Source organism: Formica exsecta, unplaced genomic scaffold, assembly GCF_003651465.1.
Source record: "Formica exsecta isolate Colony F162 unplaced genomic scaffold, ASM365146v1 scaffold135, whole genome shotgun sequence".
Taxonomy (NCBI): Eukaryota; Metazoa; Arthropoda; class Insecta; order Hymenoptera; family Formicidae; genus Formica; species Formica exsecta.
In genome coordinates this window covers 57,660-72,732 of record NW_021848683.1, presented here as the reverse complement: position 1 = coordinate 72,732, position 15,073 = coordinate 57,660, and the positions used below count along the sequence as shown (strand labels likewise).

Below are 15,073 nucleotides of genomic sequence, written 5' to 3'. Positions count from 1 at the left end.
TATTATATGTATATATATACTTCTTCATTCATTTATGTTGATATTAATTTATTATTGTAACATTTCACAGTTTTATACACACATATATATAATATATACCGATATAATAATTTTCTTTCTCGAGTAACTGCATTTTTCTGTTATTATCAATTATACTATTACTTCTTATTTTGACCGTTATATTTCCTGAGAGAGCGATAGCGTACAATGGATTTTGAACTACGCGATTTTTGTAAGGCTGTCTTTAAGGGAATCCAAAACCGACGAGCGAACTCCGACGGGTTAGCGCCCTCATGTAAACGTAACTAAAAATGTCGATAATACCGACATTTCTAGTATTATCGTATAATAGAAAATGCAATCTTTTGCATTGTGTTTCATATATTGAAATGAGACAAAATCACAATATATTTTTACTGCTTTATATACAATAATTAATTGCTAAATTACCAAACTGTAATTCATGCGTGAGAGAGTAATATACATGTATGCACTAACATATCGCAATTTCTAATATCTTCTTTCTTTCGATCATACACTTACTCTGTTTCTCTCTGTATCTCTCTTTCTAATCGCTCTCTCTCTCTCTCTCTCTCTCTCTCTCTCTCTCTCTCTCTCTCTCTCTCTCTCTCTCTCTCTCTCTCTCTCTCTCTCTCTCTCTCTCTCTCTCTCTCTCTCTCTCTCTCTCTCTCTCTCTCTCTCTCTCTCTCTCTCTCTCTCTCTCTCTCTCTCTCTCTCTCTCTCTCTCTCTCTCTCTCTCTCTCTCTCTCTCTCTCTCTCTCTCTCTCTCTCTCTCTCTCTCTCTCTCTCTCTCTCTCTCTCTCTCTCTCTCTCTCTCTCTCTCTCTCTCTCTCTCTCTCTCTCTCTCTCTCTCTCTCTCTCTCTCTCTCTCTCTCTCTCTCTCTCTCTCTCTCTCTCTCTCTCTCTCTCTCTCTCTCTCTCTCTCTCTCTCTCTCTCTCTCTCTCTCTCTCTCTCTCTCTCTCTCTCTCTCTCTCTCTCTCTCTCTCTCTCTCTCTCTCTCTCTCTCTCTCTCTCTCTCTCTCTCTCTCTCTCTCTCTCTCTCTCTCTCTCTCTCTCTCTCTCTCTCTCTCTCTCTCTCTCTCTCTCTCTCTCTCTCTCTCTCTCTCTCTCTCTCTCTCTCTCTCTCTCTCTCTCTCTCTCTCTCTCCTTTTGTTCATTCATTATTCTTTCATTGTCATTATTATATTTTTGTATTTGTTCAACATTTATTGTTCTATTTTATTTTTATCTCTCTACACGTAAATAAATAAATTTATTTAGTTTTATTTAAAATAGCATAAATGAGATATACAATACGTTATTTTCTTTTTATATTTCACTATATATAGTTAATACAATACATAAATTTATTATCATATAGGAAAACAAGAATAGAAAGAATAAAAGTCGAATAAAAGACCGCTCTGGAGACGTGCTGGGGATGGCATCTCTCCGTGGCAATCGGCACTGCATCCATGGAGCGAGATTCCAACATCGCTCTGGAGTCGTATGTACTGTGTTAAAGTGGCGTAAGGTGTGAGGTCTGAATAGCTCAGTGGTAAGAGCAGTTGCCCGGAAAGCGAAAGACTCGGGTACGATTCCCACTCGTACCTCGCATATTTTTTCAGACCCGCAAATGTTGTTTTCTAACAATTATTTGTCGGGCTGAGGAAGTGTGTAAACGCCCTACACAGACACGACAGTGCCGCTGCCACGGAAGAGATGGATGGTTCGTGCCTCCTGTCGCCTTAAATCCCCCTCTCGCTTCCCCTTAAGGGGATCCCAAAAGGTCTGTTTTACCGATAAAAGCTTTATTATACAAAATCTTTTTGTTGATTATAGCGCGAAAAACAAAAATTTTACAGTAACGATATATAACGCTCCGGTGCTCCGATATCAGGTCGGAGCCCTTTCCGCTTATTCGTTTCTGACTACGATCTCAGCATGCTCGCTTTAAATCGCAACCGTTAATATCTACCGTAACAAAGAAAGAATGATCTATAAGCCAAGAACTAAATATTAGTCGCCTTTGTTCCTGTTTTATCTGGCACGCTCGCCTTCACAATTCTCACTGTCTTCTTACTGTCCTTCCACTATACTCTACTCTTCTTCTCTTCGCTTGCTCTCTTATATCTCTCATTTCTATATTCCCCTCTTAAAGGATTTCGCATTATCGGTAATAAAGGAAATTAGAGTTATCACTATACACCTAACTCGTATGGCCCCTAGATAGGCCTAACTCGTATGACCCCTAGTAGGCCTTGCCTCAGGATCTTACAGTTCGGCCAGCCTGACATATTGTTCGTCCTCGAAGCGGATTTCCTACTTCTACTTATACTTATACCTTAGCTCTAAATATTTGGCGCATTCACATATCTTATTTTTTATTCGCTTATGTTATTTCTGTTCGCATATCTTATTTCTATAAAGCTGATAATATACCTGAATGCTTATTACTATGTACTAATTATCTAACTTATTATATATATATTTCTTTTTCTTCTTATAGACTACGTTACTTTAATTGTCGCTAGATGTATCCTCGCTATTATCATCGATTTTGTTTGGATCTGTAGGCTCTCCTATTCTGATCCATGGTTTTAATTTATCTGCAGACAGAATTGTGTTTAATGGTTTTTGCGTAATATTATACCCTGGTACCTTTGTAATCACAAAACGGTTCTTTTTTAATATTGCCTTTACTTGGTAGGGTCCTTTAAATTTTGGCGCCAATTTTATATTGATTCCTGGTTTATGCTGTAATATTTTAATGAGTACTAAGTCTGCCACATTGTATTTCGTATTCTTTTTGTGCCGTTTGTCATATTGAATTTTGTTGTATTCTTGTATTCCGCGGTTTACAATTTGAGCTGACCCTCGGGCTTCCATTCTCTCGTTTTCAAAGTTTTGGTGGAATTTACGCAATTTATCGATTAATACCCGCAGCTTATTATCCTCTTTATAGTGTTGTTCATAGCCTAATAGGACTTTACTCGGAGTTGCTCCGATTGATTTGTGAAGAGTATTATTAATGACGTATTGCACGATCCCTAAATTTTTTTTCCATTCAGATGGGTCTTCCGATACTTTTGCTAATGTAGATTTTAAGAAACGATTCACTCTTTCTACTTGGCCATTGGCCCAGGGTGACGCTACCGCGGTCATAACATGTTTTATATTGTTGTTTTTTACAAATTTAGAGAAATTGTTAGATGAAAAGGCTGTGCCTCGATCGCTAATGATTCTTTTAGAGCGGCCGAATAGATTAAATAAAAACATTAGATGCTCGATAACTTCATCCGTTCCAGTGGATTTTGTCGCAAAGAGTCATACAAATTTGATAAAAGCATCGACAACAAGTAGTACATATTTAAATTTATCTTTTGTTTCTTCTAATGGTCCAAAATGATCCATATGTAGTGTTTGGAAGGGTACCGTCTCTTTTTCAACAATTTCCATTTCTCCTTCCGGTTTTCCTGCCGCCAGAGAATATGTTAAACATTTGATGCAGTTATCAATATATTGTCGTACTTTTATCTTTAGACATGGAAACCAATAGTGGGTTAGTATTGCGTGTATTGTTTTGTCTAATCCCGCATGACCAATGTCATCGTGATTGAAACGTATTATAGTATTTACCATATTCTCCGGTATAACAAATAAATCTCTATCGTGATATTTTTTGAATAGAAGACCATCTATTAAATTAAAATATTTACTACCTTTTAATTCTACGTTTTCTGCAATTTCTTTAAGTTTCGGATCGCTTAGTTGCTTAAACATAAGTTCATCTTCTACAGTGATCGCATTAATTGTATTTATATTCCGACTTAGGTAATCTACGTGTGACATTTTTTCGGCCGAGCGATGTATTACTTCAAATTTATAATTTTGGAGAGCCAGAGTCCAGCGAGCAATTCGAGGGTTAATGTTAATCTTTTTTATTGCTAATGCTAAAGAGTTGCAATCTGTAATTACTTTAAACGAAATTCCTTGTAAATAAACATGAAAACGTTCGATGGCTTTTACTATAGCCAAAGTTTCCAATTCGAAACTGTGATAGTTTTTCTCTGCATCATTGGTAGCTTTGCTGAAGTATGTTATAGGCGCCGTAACACCAGACTTTTGTTTTTGCAACAAGATTGCGCCAAATCCTTGAGTACTTGCGTCTGTGTGTAATTCCGTATCGGCTGTTGGGTTATAAATGTGTAAGACGGGTGAAGAGGTAGTTCCCTTTTTAACAATTCAAAGAATTTTATGCATTCTTCATTAAAGTTAAATTTATTTTCCTTTTTCGTTAACAGTTGTAAAGGTCGAGCTTTTATGGCATAGTCTTTTATGAATTTCCGAAAGTAACTACTTAAACCCAAAAAACCCTGTAGTTGTTTCGCGTCTTTGGGGTAGCTATAATCTAATATCGTTTGTATGTGGCGTTTATTTAGAGTAATACCGTTGGCCGAGATTATATACCCAAAATACTCTATTTCTTTTTTCAAGAACAGACATTTAGCCAGATTTAATTCTAGGTCATATTTCTTTAGCACTAGCAATACCTCCTCCATTATATTTAGATTTTCTGTTACCGTGGTTGTTGCAATTAAAATATCGTCCATATATAGAAGTAATTTACCGCTACGTACCATAGGCTCAAAGATATAAAAAATTCTCTTCTGGAACTCTGCCGGCGCCTCCGAATATCCGAACGGCATTTTGATATATTCGTATTGTCCGTGTGGGACCGCAAACGCGAAATATTGTATCCTCCGGATGGATATCTATTTGATGAAAACCGTCCTTTAGATCCAGCTTTGTATATATTTCTTTTCCGTACAGTTGATCTAGCTGATTTTCGATGATCGGAAAAGGATATTTCTGTGGAGAAACTCTTTGGTTAAGCGGTCTTAAATCTATACACATACGTTTTTGTCCATTTCGTTTGTCTACTAACACAACTCTCGAACAATATGGGGAAATACTTGGTTTAATAATCTTTCGCTTTAGCAAATCGTCTGTAATTTCGTGCAACTCTTTTTTTTCCATAATAGAAAATCTTCGCGGAGCGTATCTAAATAATGTATGATCTTTAAGATGTACCCGTATACAGTATTCGTCGTTAACAGGTTCTATTTTTAGTTTATCGGTTTTATGAAAAATATCTAACAAGTGATTTTTAGTTTTGTCGGCTAAATTTTTGTCTAGGTTTTCATATATTACATCATAACGATCTTTTTCTTCTATTGTGTTAATACAAAAGATCGGATCAACCCATAACTTATTCTCGGATGGATGCTCAAATTCAAATTTATCATTTTGATAAATTAATTCTAATTTAGTGCCAATAAAAAATTCTCGCCCGAATAGCATATCGAACGTTATTGTCGTATCGTCTATCACTAATAAAGCAATATCCCACCACTGATCATTCCATTTCTCTAGGCAAATTTGATCCTGAATCCTTCCGTGAATAGTGACTTTAGAATTATTTATGCCCTTGAAATTAGAGTATCCTCTGACTTGAAGCAGTTTGTTCTCCGAGAAATACTTATTATAGACCGATTGTTTGATTAGGCTTACAGGGCTACCTGTATCGATTAGGGCGCAAAAGGATTTATTTTTATTGCTAAAACAAAAGACGGATATATAAGGGGGTTCTCGTTCGATGGTGTAGACTCCGCTGGATGCCGCCATTTCTGGATCGTTTGCCTCTTNNNNGATTCCTTTGTCTCCGTTGCTGGAGCCTCATCAAGGTGGTTCACTGTCGATCCTTGTGTAGTTTTCTTCTTGGGACAAGCTGACCTGAGGTGGCCAATTTGTCCGCAATTGTAACAGGTTTTTGTAGCTATTCGGCAGTCCTTCAGCGCATGTCCCGGTTTCTTGCAGTTAGAGCAGACGTTTTCACCGTGTATCGCCGAGGATGTTGAATTGCTGCTGTTGTTTATTCCAGGGCGTCGCCTTGTCATACTGTCCTCCGTAATTTTCCGCATGTGTTCGATAAATTCTGGAACGTTGATGGCCCATGTGTTTAAAGCAAACCGTCGATATGTGAAATCTTTTATTCCGCCAGCCAATAATTCAATTTTTTCTTTCTCTGTAAGATTGAGAAATTACATTAATTTTAGCTTGTCTTCCGCGTAATCTATTAATTTTTCCGCGTGCGATTTCCAGACACGGCTATTGACTCTGGATAGCATCATCGTGACTGTTTCTTTACGTTCAAAATATGATCGTAGCTGATATCTAAATTCGTCCCAGGAGGCTACTGATTCGATAGGCTGTCGGTTATACCAGCTTAACGCACGGCCTGATAATTGGTTGACCGCTGCCAAAGTCAGAACTTCCTCGGGAAGGTGATACATCCGAGCAATGCTATTGATTCGGTCAATCCACGCTATCACATTTTCGTCTTCTTTTCCTGCGAAAGAAGGAATTAGTTTTGTTGCGAATTTAATTTGGTTCCAATTTTGAAAGCCATTTGCTTGAGAGTCTGTGCTTGGAAATGGTGAGTGTCCCAACATCTTCTGTCTCGGTGCATGGGTATTTGCCTGTGGTTGCTGCGCTCGGTTTGTGTCCAGCGCTTGCAATACTGCTTGTACTATTTCCTGGACAGAAGGGTTGAATCCGCCTCTCGTTGGTGGATTTCTCCCTGGATTTCTCAGATGATCAGTCGATTGCGAGCCAGTAGAAAAGGGTCGGTCCGTATTATTAGAGGCTCCTCCTATCGGTCCTTGAGGATGGGGGGCCTCCTCCTCCGTCGTATATCTATCTTCTGTATTCGGTCCCGCATTAACGATATTTTCCGGCCATCCGTTTTTCTCGAAATGTTCCGTTAAACGGTCGAGTAACGCGGCCCGTGAACCTCGAATATCCAAATTCTGTTGTCGAGCTACCTCGCGCAGCCCCTCTACATTCAATTGCTCCAATTGTACCCGACTCATTATTGGAGTAAGTCACTGCCGCCCGTAGATAAGTCTAGCGAGCGCCCGGTCTATGCCGATTAACCGAGATAAGGAAGCACAGTAAATCGCGATCGATAATCAAGTCGATATTTCAAAGTCATTCGATTATTTATGGGTCGGTATCACAGATCTCGAATTCCAATACTATCACGTGATTATCTGCTAAAATCCGTTACGCTTTGATTCCTCGAGAACCTTCTAGAACGTACCTTGCCGAATATATGTTGTTTTTTTTTCGATCTTCACTGCGTAAATAGCCGTACGTACCTCCAATTTGGATTTTTGTAGGTCACCAGTACCCACCAATTAACGCCGGCTCTGATTTTGCGACTCCAATTCTTTTATTGTCCTACTCCACGCGTTTTGCTCCGTAGTGCGACACACACACTTCTGCGCAGCGAGCGAAGAAAATGTCCGGCCTCCGTTTCACTCACTATGCGATTATAAGGTCTTTTATCCCGCTTCTGATGTAGTTTGGACTGTAAGGTCCTGATTTAGGAATTCTTTAAGAAGGGCAAAATAACCGAAAGAGTCAAATAAATATTAATTGACCGTTATATTTGAGAATCGAAAGGATTCGTATAAATGGCCACGTGGCCGGTGCTCCGATATCAGGTCGGAGCCCTTTCCGCTTATTCGTTTCTGACTACGATCTCAGCACGCTCGCTTTAAATCGCAACCGTTAATATCTACCGTAACAAAGAAATAATGGCCTATAAGCCAAGAACTAAATATTAGTCGCCTTTGTTCCTGTTTTATCTGGCACGCTCGCCTTCACAATTCTCACTGTCTTCTTACTGTCCTTCCACTATACTCTACTCTTCTTCTCTTCGCTCGCTCTCTTATATCTCTCATTTCTATATTCCCCTCTTAAGGGATTTCGCCTTATCGGTAATAAGTAGAGGGTGTTATTTTGAACAGAAAAGTCCTGTAACATTTTTTTATATAACGCTTTATAAAGGAGTTATTATTGAGTAAAGTCTGGTCAATCAGCGCCGACTTTTAGCCGGGCGCACGTCGGTGAGTCGCGCGCCTAGTAGTGTGCGGCGGCGCACACTTCGCAGCGGAATAGAATGATCGATTTTGTTTTGCGCTGAAGAGGGTCTTAAAAAAGACCGAAACGTTCGCGAATTTGATTTACATATAATTTTCTATTCTCAATAAATCTAATTGCGCCCTACACACTGCGCTTGCTCCTGATTGCCTACTTTAATTACGTTTCTTGTTAGTTAACATTTCGTAGTTTCACTAATTTATTTGTTGTTAATTTATTTGTTTATTTTTCAACTATAAACAAAATAATTATTACTACAATCACCTGCAGGCGCAATTCTATGAGAAACAAACTTCAAAATTTGATTTGGTTAAAGCCAAAGGTAAATGTTGCCCACGAAATTTCAAGCCAATAAAACTCGTAGAGCATGTAAAATATTTACATTAAATAATACATTGTTGTACCCGTCTGCAATAATGCTACAATTATTATTATTATTATTTTTTTTATTGAAATTTATTATCATTATGAAAAAATTATGCATGTTTCTCCGTTCATAAACACAGATAATTGTTGTAAACAATTCCGCTTACAATAAGGTCATTGGGGCTGGGTCCCCTATTCGCTATATTTACCATATTTTTTAATTTTTGACGATGCGATAAGTCTATTTTCTAGAACGTAAGGAAAGAGAGCACAAAAACATTCATCAAGAATGAGTGAACTTTTCATACTCCGCGTTTATTTCTAAAGTATATTTTTAAAATTTATTTGTTTTTATTTTTATAAGTAAAGTTTATTTTTAAGACATTCTAAATTTATTTTGAATTAAAAGTTTCTTATTAAGTCATAAGACTTCCACAGACAATAATAAAATTATTATAATTTTAAGATATTATATTCCAAAGATTACATTCCAAATATAAATGTATTAAAAAGATAAAAAGTATTATATATTATATAACATATAAAAATAATGTATAAATATTATATATTATCATATATATTTTTATGAAAAATATATATTTGTTATATATAAATAAAAATATATATTTGTTAAAACATAAATAATTAAGAGTACAAATTAATATAACCTAACCTAACCTAATCCAACTCTTAAGGGGATCCCAAAGGGTCTGTTTTACCGATAAAAACTTTATTTTGCAAAATCTTTTTGTTGATTATATACTGGCGACATTCTATGGATATACCATAAGATATTCTCAGTATATACTATAAACTAAAATAGGAGGACATTAGAGCATTTTTAGTACGTACTCAGTATGTCATAGTACGTATTTCGAATGTTCTGAGAATATACGCAATATACTTTTGCGATATCCTCCGAACATTCTCAGAATCTACATGTGCTGTTAGGGTTGTATTTTATAATAGTAGTTAGTGCTACAATAGTTAGTTAGCCAGAGGCGGTCAGTTCGTGAGCAGGTTGTTTTAAGAATATTTGACACCAAATGCGTTTTGCATGTTCGCTTTGGTTAAACCCGTGTGCGCACGAGCGTCGTTCTATCTTTGTTTAACTTTTGGTACATAACAAAGATAGAACTCGTGTGCATACAGGTGATGTTTCCGTACGCAGCCTTAGGGCCACCGCACAAGCTCTTCCGTAACGCGTTACGTTACGTTAAGTACTAACCGTAAACTTAGATTCGTCCGTAACCTTAAACTTCAGTCAACGCACAGAGAAAAAGGTAACGTAGTATGCTTTTGTTACGTTACTTTTTTCTCTGTGCGTTGACTGAAGTTTAAGGTTACGGACGAATCTAAGTTTACGGTTAGTACTTAACGTAACGTAACGCGTTACGGAAGAGCTTGTGCGGTGGCCCTAAGGCTGCGTACGGAAACATCACCTGTATGCACACGAGTTCTATCTTTGTTATGTACCAAAAGTTAAACAAAGATAGAACGACGCTCGTGCGCACACGGGTGATGTTTCCGAACGCAGCCTAAAGCCTATCACACATAAATTGGCATAGCTGCATATGCATAGCATAAGATTGTCTGGACCAATGAGCATGCTATGTAAATCAATATGGCGATTTTATTTCGATACTCATTGGTCTAGACGGTCTTATGCTATGCATATGCACTTATGTCAATTTGTGTGTGATAGGCTTAAAGCGGGGAGCATACACTTTTGCATAAGCGCATAATCACAAGCATAAGGAAATTGATTGGTCCATTTTCTTATGCATAACGAAATTGACCAATCAATTTCCTTATGTTTATGATTATGCGCTTATGCAAAAGTGTGTGCTCCCCGCTTAAAGGCCATCACACACAAAATTTCGTAAGGACATAAGACGCAAGCGTAAGAAAATTGGCCAATCTCAATCAAGTATTGGGCTTTCCGTAAAAGTGGAGGGGTTACGGAGAGCCAAATACTCCATTGGGATTGGTCCATTTTCTTACGCTTACGTCTTATGTCCTTACGGAATTTTGTGTGTGATGGCCTTAACAATGGCCGTGTTCCGATATTCACTGCCTACTGAAAATCTATAGTTTACGTCACATATACTATAGATTTTCAGTACTGGCAGTGAATATCGGAACTCGGAACACGGCCAATATCTTGTCGGTGCGGCTAGCTTAGAACATATATAAATGGAAGGGGAATGCCTTTGTTTTCCGATAGAAAAACATGTCGGAAGGAAGTAAGAAAGGAAATAATAGTTGCCTCTCTCTTGTGAGTAACTCTGCTCAAAAGTGCGCATGCACGGCCATGTGTGTGTACACAAAAGTATGTATACTACAAACACGATGCTTGTATGTGTAGTTACTCCCAAGAGAGGCAACTACATTTTCTTTCTCGCTTCCTTCCGACACTTTTCAGCCTGCTATTCCCCTTCCATTTATATATGTTCTAAGGCCGCTAGCCGCTATGCTTATTTGTAGTTTACATATTTGTTTTTATCTTCATTTGAAATGTTTCGATAGTGATTTGTTATAGTTACTTGAAAATGATGTTTAAGAAATTATCATACATATATTTGTGATATTGCAATCTTTATACATTTAATAAGAATTACTAATTTAATTTCATCTAACCACATTTAGATAACAAACAAGTGAGTTCTGGTTTAGACATTTCAATGAAACTGAATTTTATATTTGCATATATCAATTGTGGTTCGGGATAATTTTTGCAAGTCCGAATAAATGTTTTAAATGCTAAGATGGCACAACGATTAAGCAACAAGGCAAAACTTAAATCACTTTTCACTGTGACAAGCAGTGCCGTTGCTTTATTTGGTGGTATCTCACTCTATCAGGGCAACGAAAGATTTTACAGCGAAGTAGTTATACCGCTAGCTCAGTTGATAGATCCAGAAACTGCCCACAATCTTGCAGTGAAATCTCTGAAATGGGGTCTTGTATCGAAGCAGACAACAGAAGATCCCAGTTTACTTCAAACTACTGTGCTGGGTTTGCAGTTTAAGAATCCAATTGGCATGGCCGCAGGATTTGATAAACAAGGAGAGGCAGTAAAAGGATTGCATAAAATTGGCTTTAGTTTTGTAGAAATAGGTAAAATCTGTGTATAATAATTGTAAATAATATATGTAATAAAATAATTATCTTATAATTTGCAGGATCTGTGACACCTCAAGCACAGCCTGGTAATCCAAAACCCAGAGTCTTTAGACTACCGGAAGATAATGCAGTTGTAAATAGATATGGGTTTAACAGTGATGGTCATGATGTTGTATGGGAACATCTTAAGAAACTGAAAGAGATGAATTTTGATGGTATTATTGGGGTGAATTTAGGGAAAAACAAAGAGACAAAGAGAGAGGATGCAGTTCAAGATTACATTAACGGCATAAAAAGATTTATGGATGTGGCGGATTATTTTGTGATCAATATATCTAGTCCTAACACTCCAGGCTTAAGATCCTTGCAAAACAAGAAAAATTTAGAAGAATTACTAACTAGAATAAATGTAACAAGAGAATTGATTGGTAGCAAGCAGCCATTGCTTTTAAAGCTGGCACCAGATTTGTCAGATCTTGAACGACAAGATGTAGCAGATGTAATTTTAAGAAAGAAATCTAAAGTTGATGGTCTAGTTTTGTGCAATACAACAATCATGCGACCGAATTTGATTAATCCAAATAAGGAAGAAAGTGGCGGTCTTAGTGGTGCACCTCTTGCAGATATTTCTACCGCTACCATTTCTGATATGTATAGACGAACGTATGGCAGCATCCCAATTATTGGTGTAGGTGGTATCTTTTCTGGTGCTGACGCTTATGTCAAAATAAAAGCTGGTGCTTCCTTAGTACAACTTTATACTTCGTATGTGTATAATGGACCGCCAATAGTAGGCAAAATTAAACGGGAATTATGTGAGATACTTGAAACTAATGGTTTTTCTTCTGTGGCTGATGCAGTTGGCAAGGATACCAAGAATAGATGAATATATCTTATTGTACATAATTCTAATGCCCCTTTATATACACGAATATATATTATTCAATGCAATGTATATAGAATGCGCAATAGATAAAAAATATTATACACGGTTGATTATATTGTAATTAAATAAGATTAATTAGTTATGTTTGTATTAAAGTCAATTAAAGTTATATATTGTCAATATTATATGTACCAATCTATATTTTGCGATATATCTAACCGTTGTTATATTAATAAGATCGTTTTTTTATATATACACAGGCTGTTTTCCTCCTTATAATTTATGACTTATAGAGATCAAATCCGTTCTTAAATAATTATTAATTATTTTATATTATTGATTATTTTAATTATTAATAACTTTATTCATTTTAATAATTATTTTACTAGCATTGTATTATATCCGTGTCACTAATCGCACCGCTTCCGTCATTTTGAATTTCTTGAAGACATATGTAATGTTGATCATCACTGCTTGGTGGCGTTGCCAAAGCGCATCCCGAATCGCGGTTGCGCGTAGCTATCTCAGTTGATCTCAAGCTCTCTCCCGTAATACCATCGTGAACGGAACAGTCAGCTGTTGTGTCAAGTGAACATCCTTAACCAACAAATTGCACGGATATTCGTCCAGTCCTGTGCGATTCGGGCATCCTATCGCAAAGTATCGCGGTGTCGTACATCTCGGCGGTCCAGCTGGTTAGATTCGGTAGCACGATAAAGGTACGTGTTCCCGTTCCGATCGCGCACATTGTCCGTGTCTCGGGAGAGAGTGAGTCACGTTCCTCGGCTCGTTCGCACCTGCACGAGTGCTGATTATCGACGCGCGAGGTATTCGCGGCGCGAGATAAAATCCGCGAACGAATCCGCCGCACCTTATCTCATCGTGCATTCTTTTCGCGAGACCAGGAAAAAAATCGTTCGTCCTTGTAACACACGTTGACGCAGAGAACGACGTAATGCGCGTTTTCCACTGGTAAACAGAATCTTCGATGCATACTATTCTCGGAGCACGTTTGTGTACTAATGGCAATTATTCGACATCCGATATGTGACAGTGATTTTTGATATTTCTGTGACAGTTATGAGGAATTTTCATCGCGAAGATTCACCGCATACTTTGCGTCTTTGGCAATAAAACTCTCCCGCAATGGACGGTGCCACGTTTTAAATCATACCCGCGGAATAGAGGTCTAATTGACCGCGTCATATCTAATTTCGATACGATTGTGCCATTTATTAATTCTAGCTATCTATTAATTCGTTGGAAAAGTGCAACGCGTTTTTGTTATTAATCAGTTGATCTTATGAGGTTTGCTTTAAGATGTATGTGTCATATATCAAAACATTGACAAAAGCATGAAAACTTCGTAGTCTATTCTATTATTTCTTCTGAATATCTGTACAAAACCTGAGCACAATTCTCTTAACGATTTGGAAATTATTTAAATTTAAAGTTACTATTGATTCTTCTTATGAAAAATCGCGTATTGTAGCACTTATTGACAAATTTGACAAGGAAAAAACATTGCCAGCGAAACAAAAATTTTCACATATATTAAGAAAACTAATAAATATTTGTGCAAAACTTGATTTAGATCCACATAAGCGGGGAGCACACACTTTTGCATAAACGCATAATCATAAGTATAAGGAAATTGATTGGTCTATTTCCTTATGCATAAGGAAATTGACCAATCAAATTCCTTATGCTTATGATTATGTGTTTATGCAAAAGTGTGTGCTCCCCGCTTTACTCGTTTAAAAGTTATTTACTAAAAATTGTAGAAAAATATTATCTATCTCTTTTTCTCTTTTTGCAAATCACTCGTTTTTTTTGTTTCTTGCAGTTGATTTCAGGAGGTATTCATGATCAAGTTTTTGTCATAAATTAGAAAAAATATTAATTACAACAATTTTCTTTTATGAAGACGTCAAAAACCATATTATTTTGTGATACTTTAATTATTTTTATAATCCGGATTTATTCATTTAATTTTTCGAACAGTATATACTTAAGAAATATGTTTTTTTTTTTGTTAATTTTGACAGTTTTTTGCTACTATTGTACAGCCAAAACATCCTTAAGCAGAGCTCGATATAGATACCCTAAAAACTTATCTTTTTTAAAAAAGATAAAAAAGGGTGCTAAGTACACGCACCAATTGTGAAAAACTGTTATATGTATTTACAAAACAGTTATTTTAATTTAATCTGCACAAAATAATGTTATTTTAAATTATTGAAAATAAAATATAGAAATGTGTGTAATATTACTGTAATCTGACAAGATTATTTTACATTTTTTAACACATATAAAGTTTAAATATATAAGTAAGCCCTCTCACATACATAAAAAGAAATGTGTGTGTGTGTGTGCGTGTGTGTGTGTGTGTGTGTGTGTGTGTGTGTGCGTGCGTGTGTGTGTGTGTGTGTGTGTGTGTGTGTGTGTGTGTGTGTGTGTGTGTGTGTGTGTGTGTGTGTGTGTGTGTGTGTGTGTGTGTGTGTGTGTGTGTGTGTGTGTGTGTGTGTGTGTGTGTGTGTGTGTGTGTGTGTGTGTGTGTGTGTGTGTGTGTGTGTGTGTGTGTGTGTGTGTGTGTGTGTGTGTGTGTGTGTGTGTGTGTGTGTGTGTGTGTGTGTGTGTGTGTGTGTGCGTGCGTGCGTGCGTGTGTGTGTGTGTGTGTGTGT

At 37.0% G+C, this 15,073-nt stretch overlaps 2 protein-coding genes across 5 annotated transcripts in view; both read left to right on the top strand.

Annotated features, from left to right (window-relative positions):
- The first annotated feature begins 10,799 nt into the window (after window positions 1–10,799).
- On the top strand, window positions 10,800–12,571 carry LOC115245889 (dihydroorotate dehydrogenase (quinone)). Its single transcript, XM_029824385.1, has 2 exons — window positions 10,800–11,497; window positions 11,563–12,571. Exons 1-2 carry the CDS (start codon window positions 11,146–11,148, stop codon window positions 12,387–12,389), a joined length of 1,179 nt encoding a protein of 392 aa, XP_029680245.1. The 5' UTR covers window positions 10,800–11,145; the 3' UTR covers window positions 12,390–12,571.
- A 125-nt stretch (window positions 12,572–12,696) lies between these two features.
- The window catches only part of LOC115245885 (E3 ubiquitin-protein ligase RNF19A-like), a 19,761-nt gene continuing 17,384 nt past the window's right edge, over window positions 12,697–15,073 (top strand). For 2 of the 4 annotated variants that reach the window (XM_029824379.1, XM_029824380.1), the window contains exon 1: window positions 12,697–13,108. The gene's annotated coding sequence lies outside the window, so the exon portion shown is untranslated. The other 2 variants (XM_029824382.1, XM_029824381.1) reach the window with 1 other exon arrangement.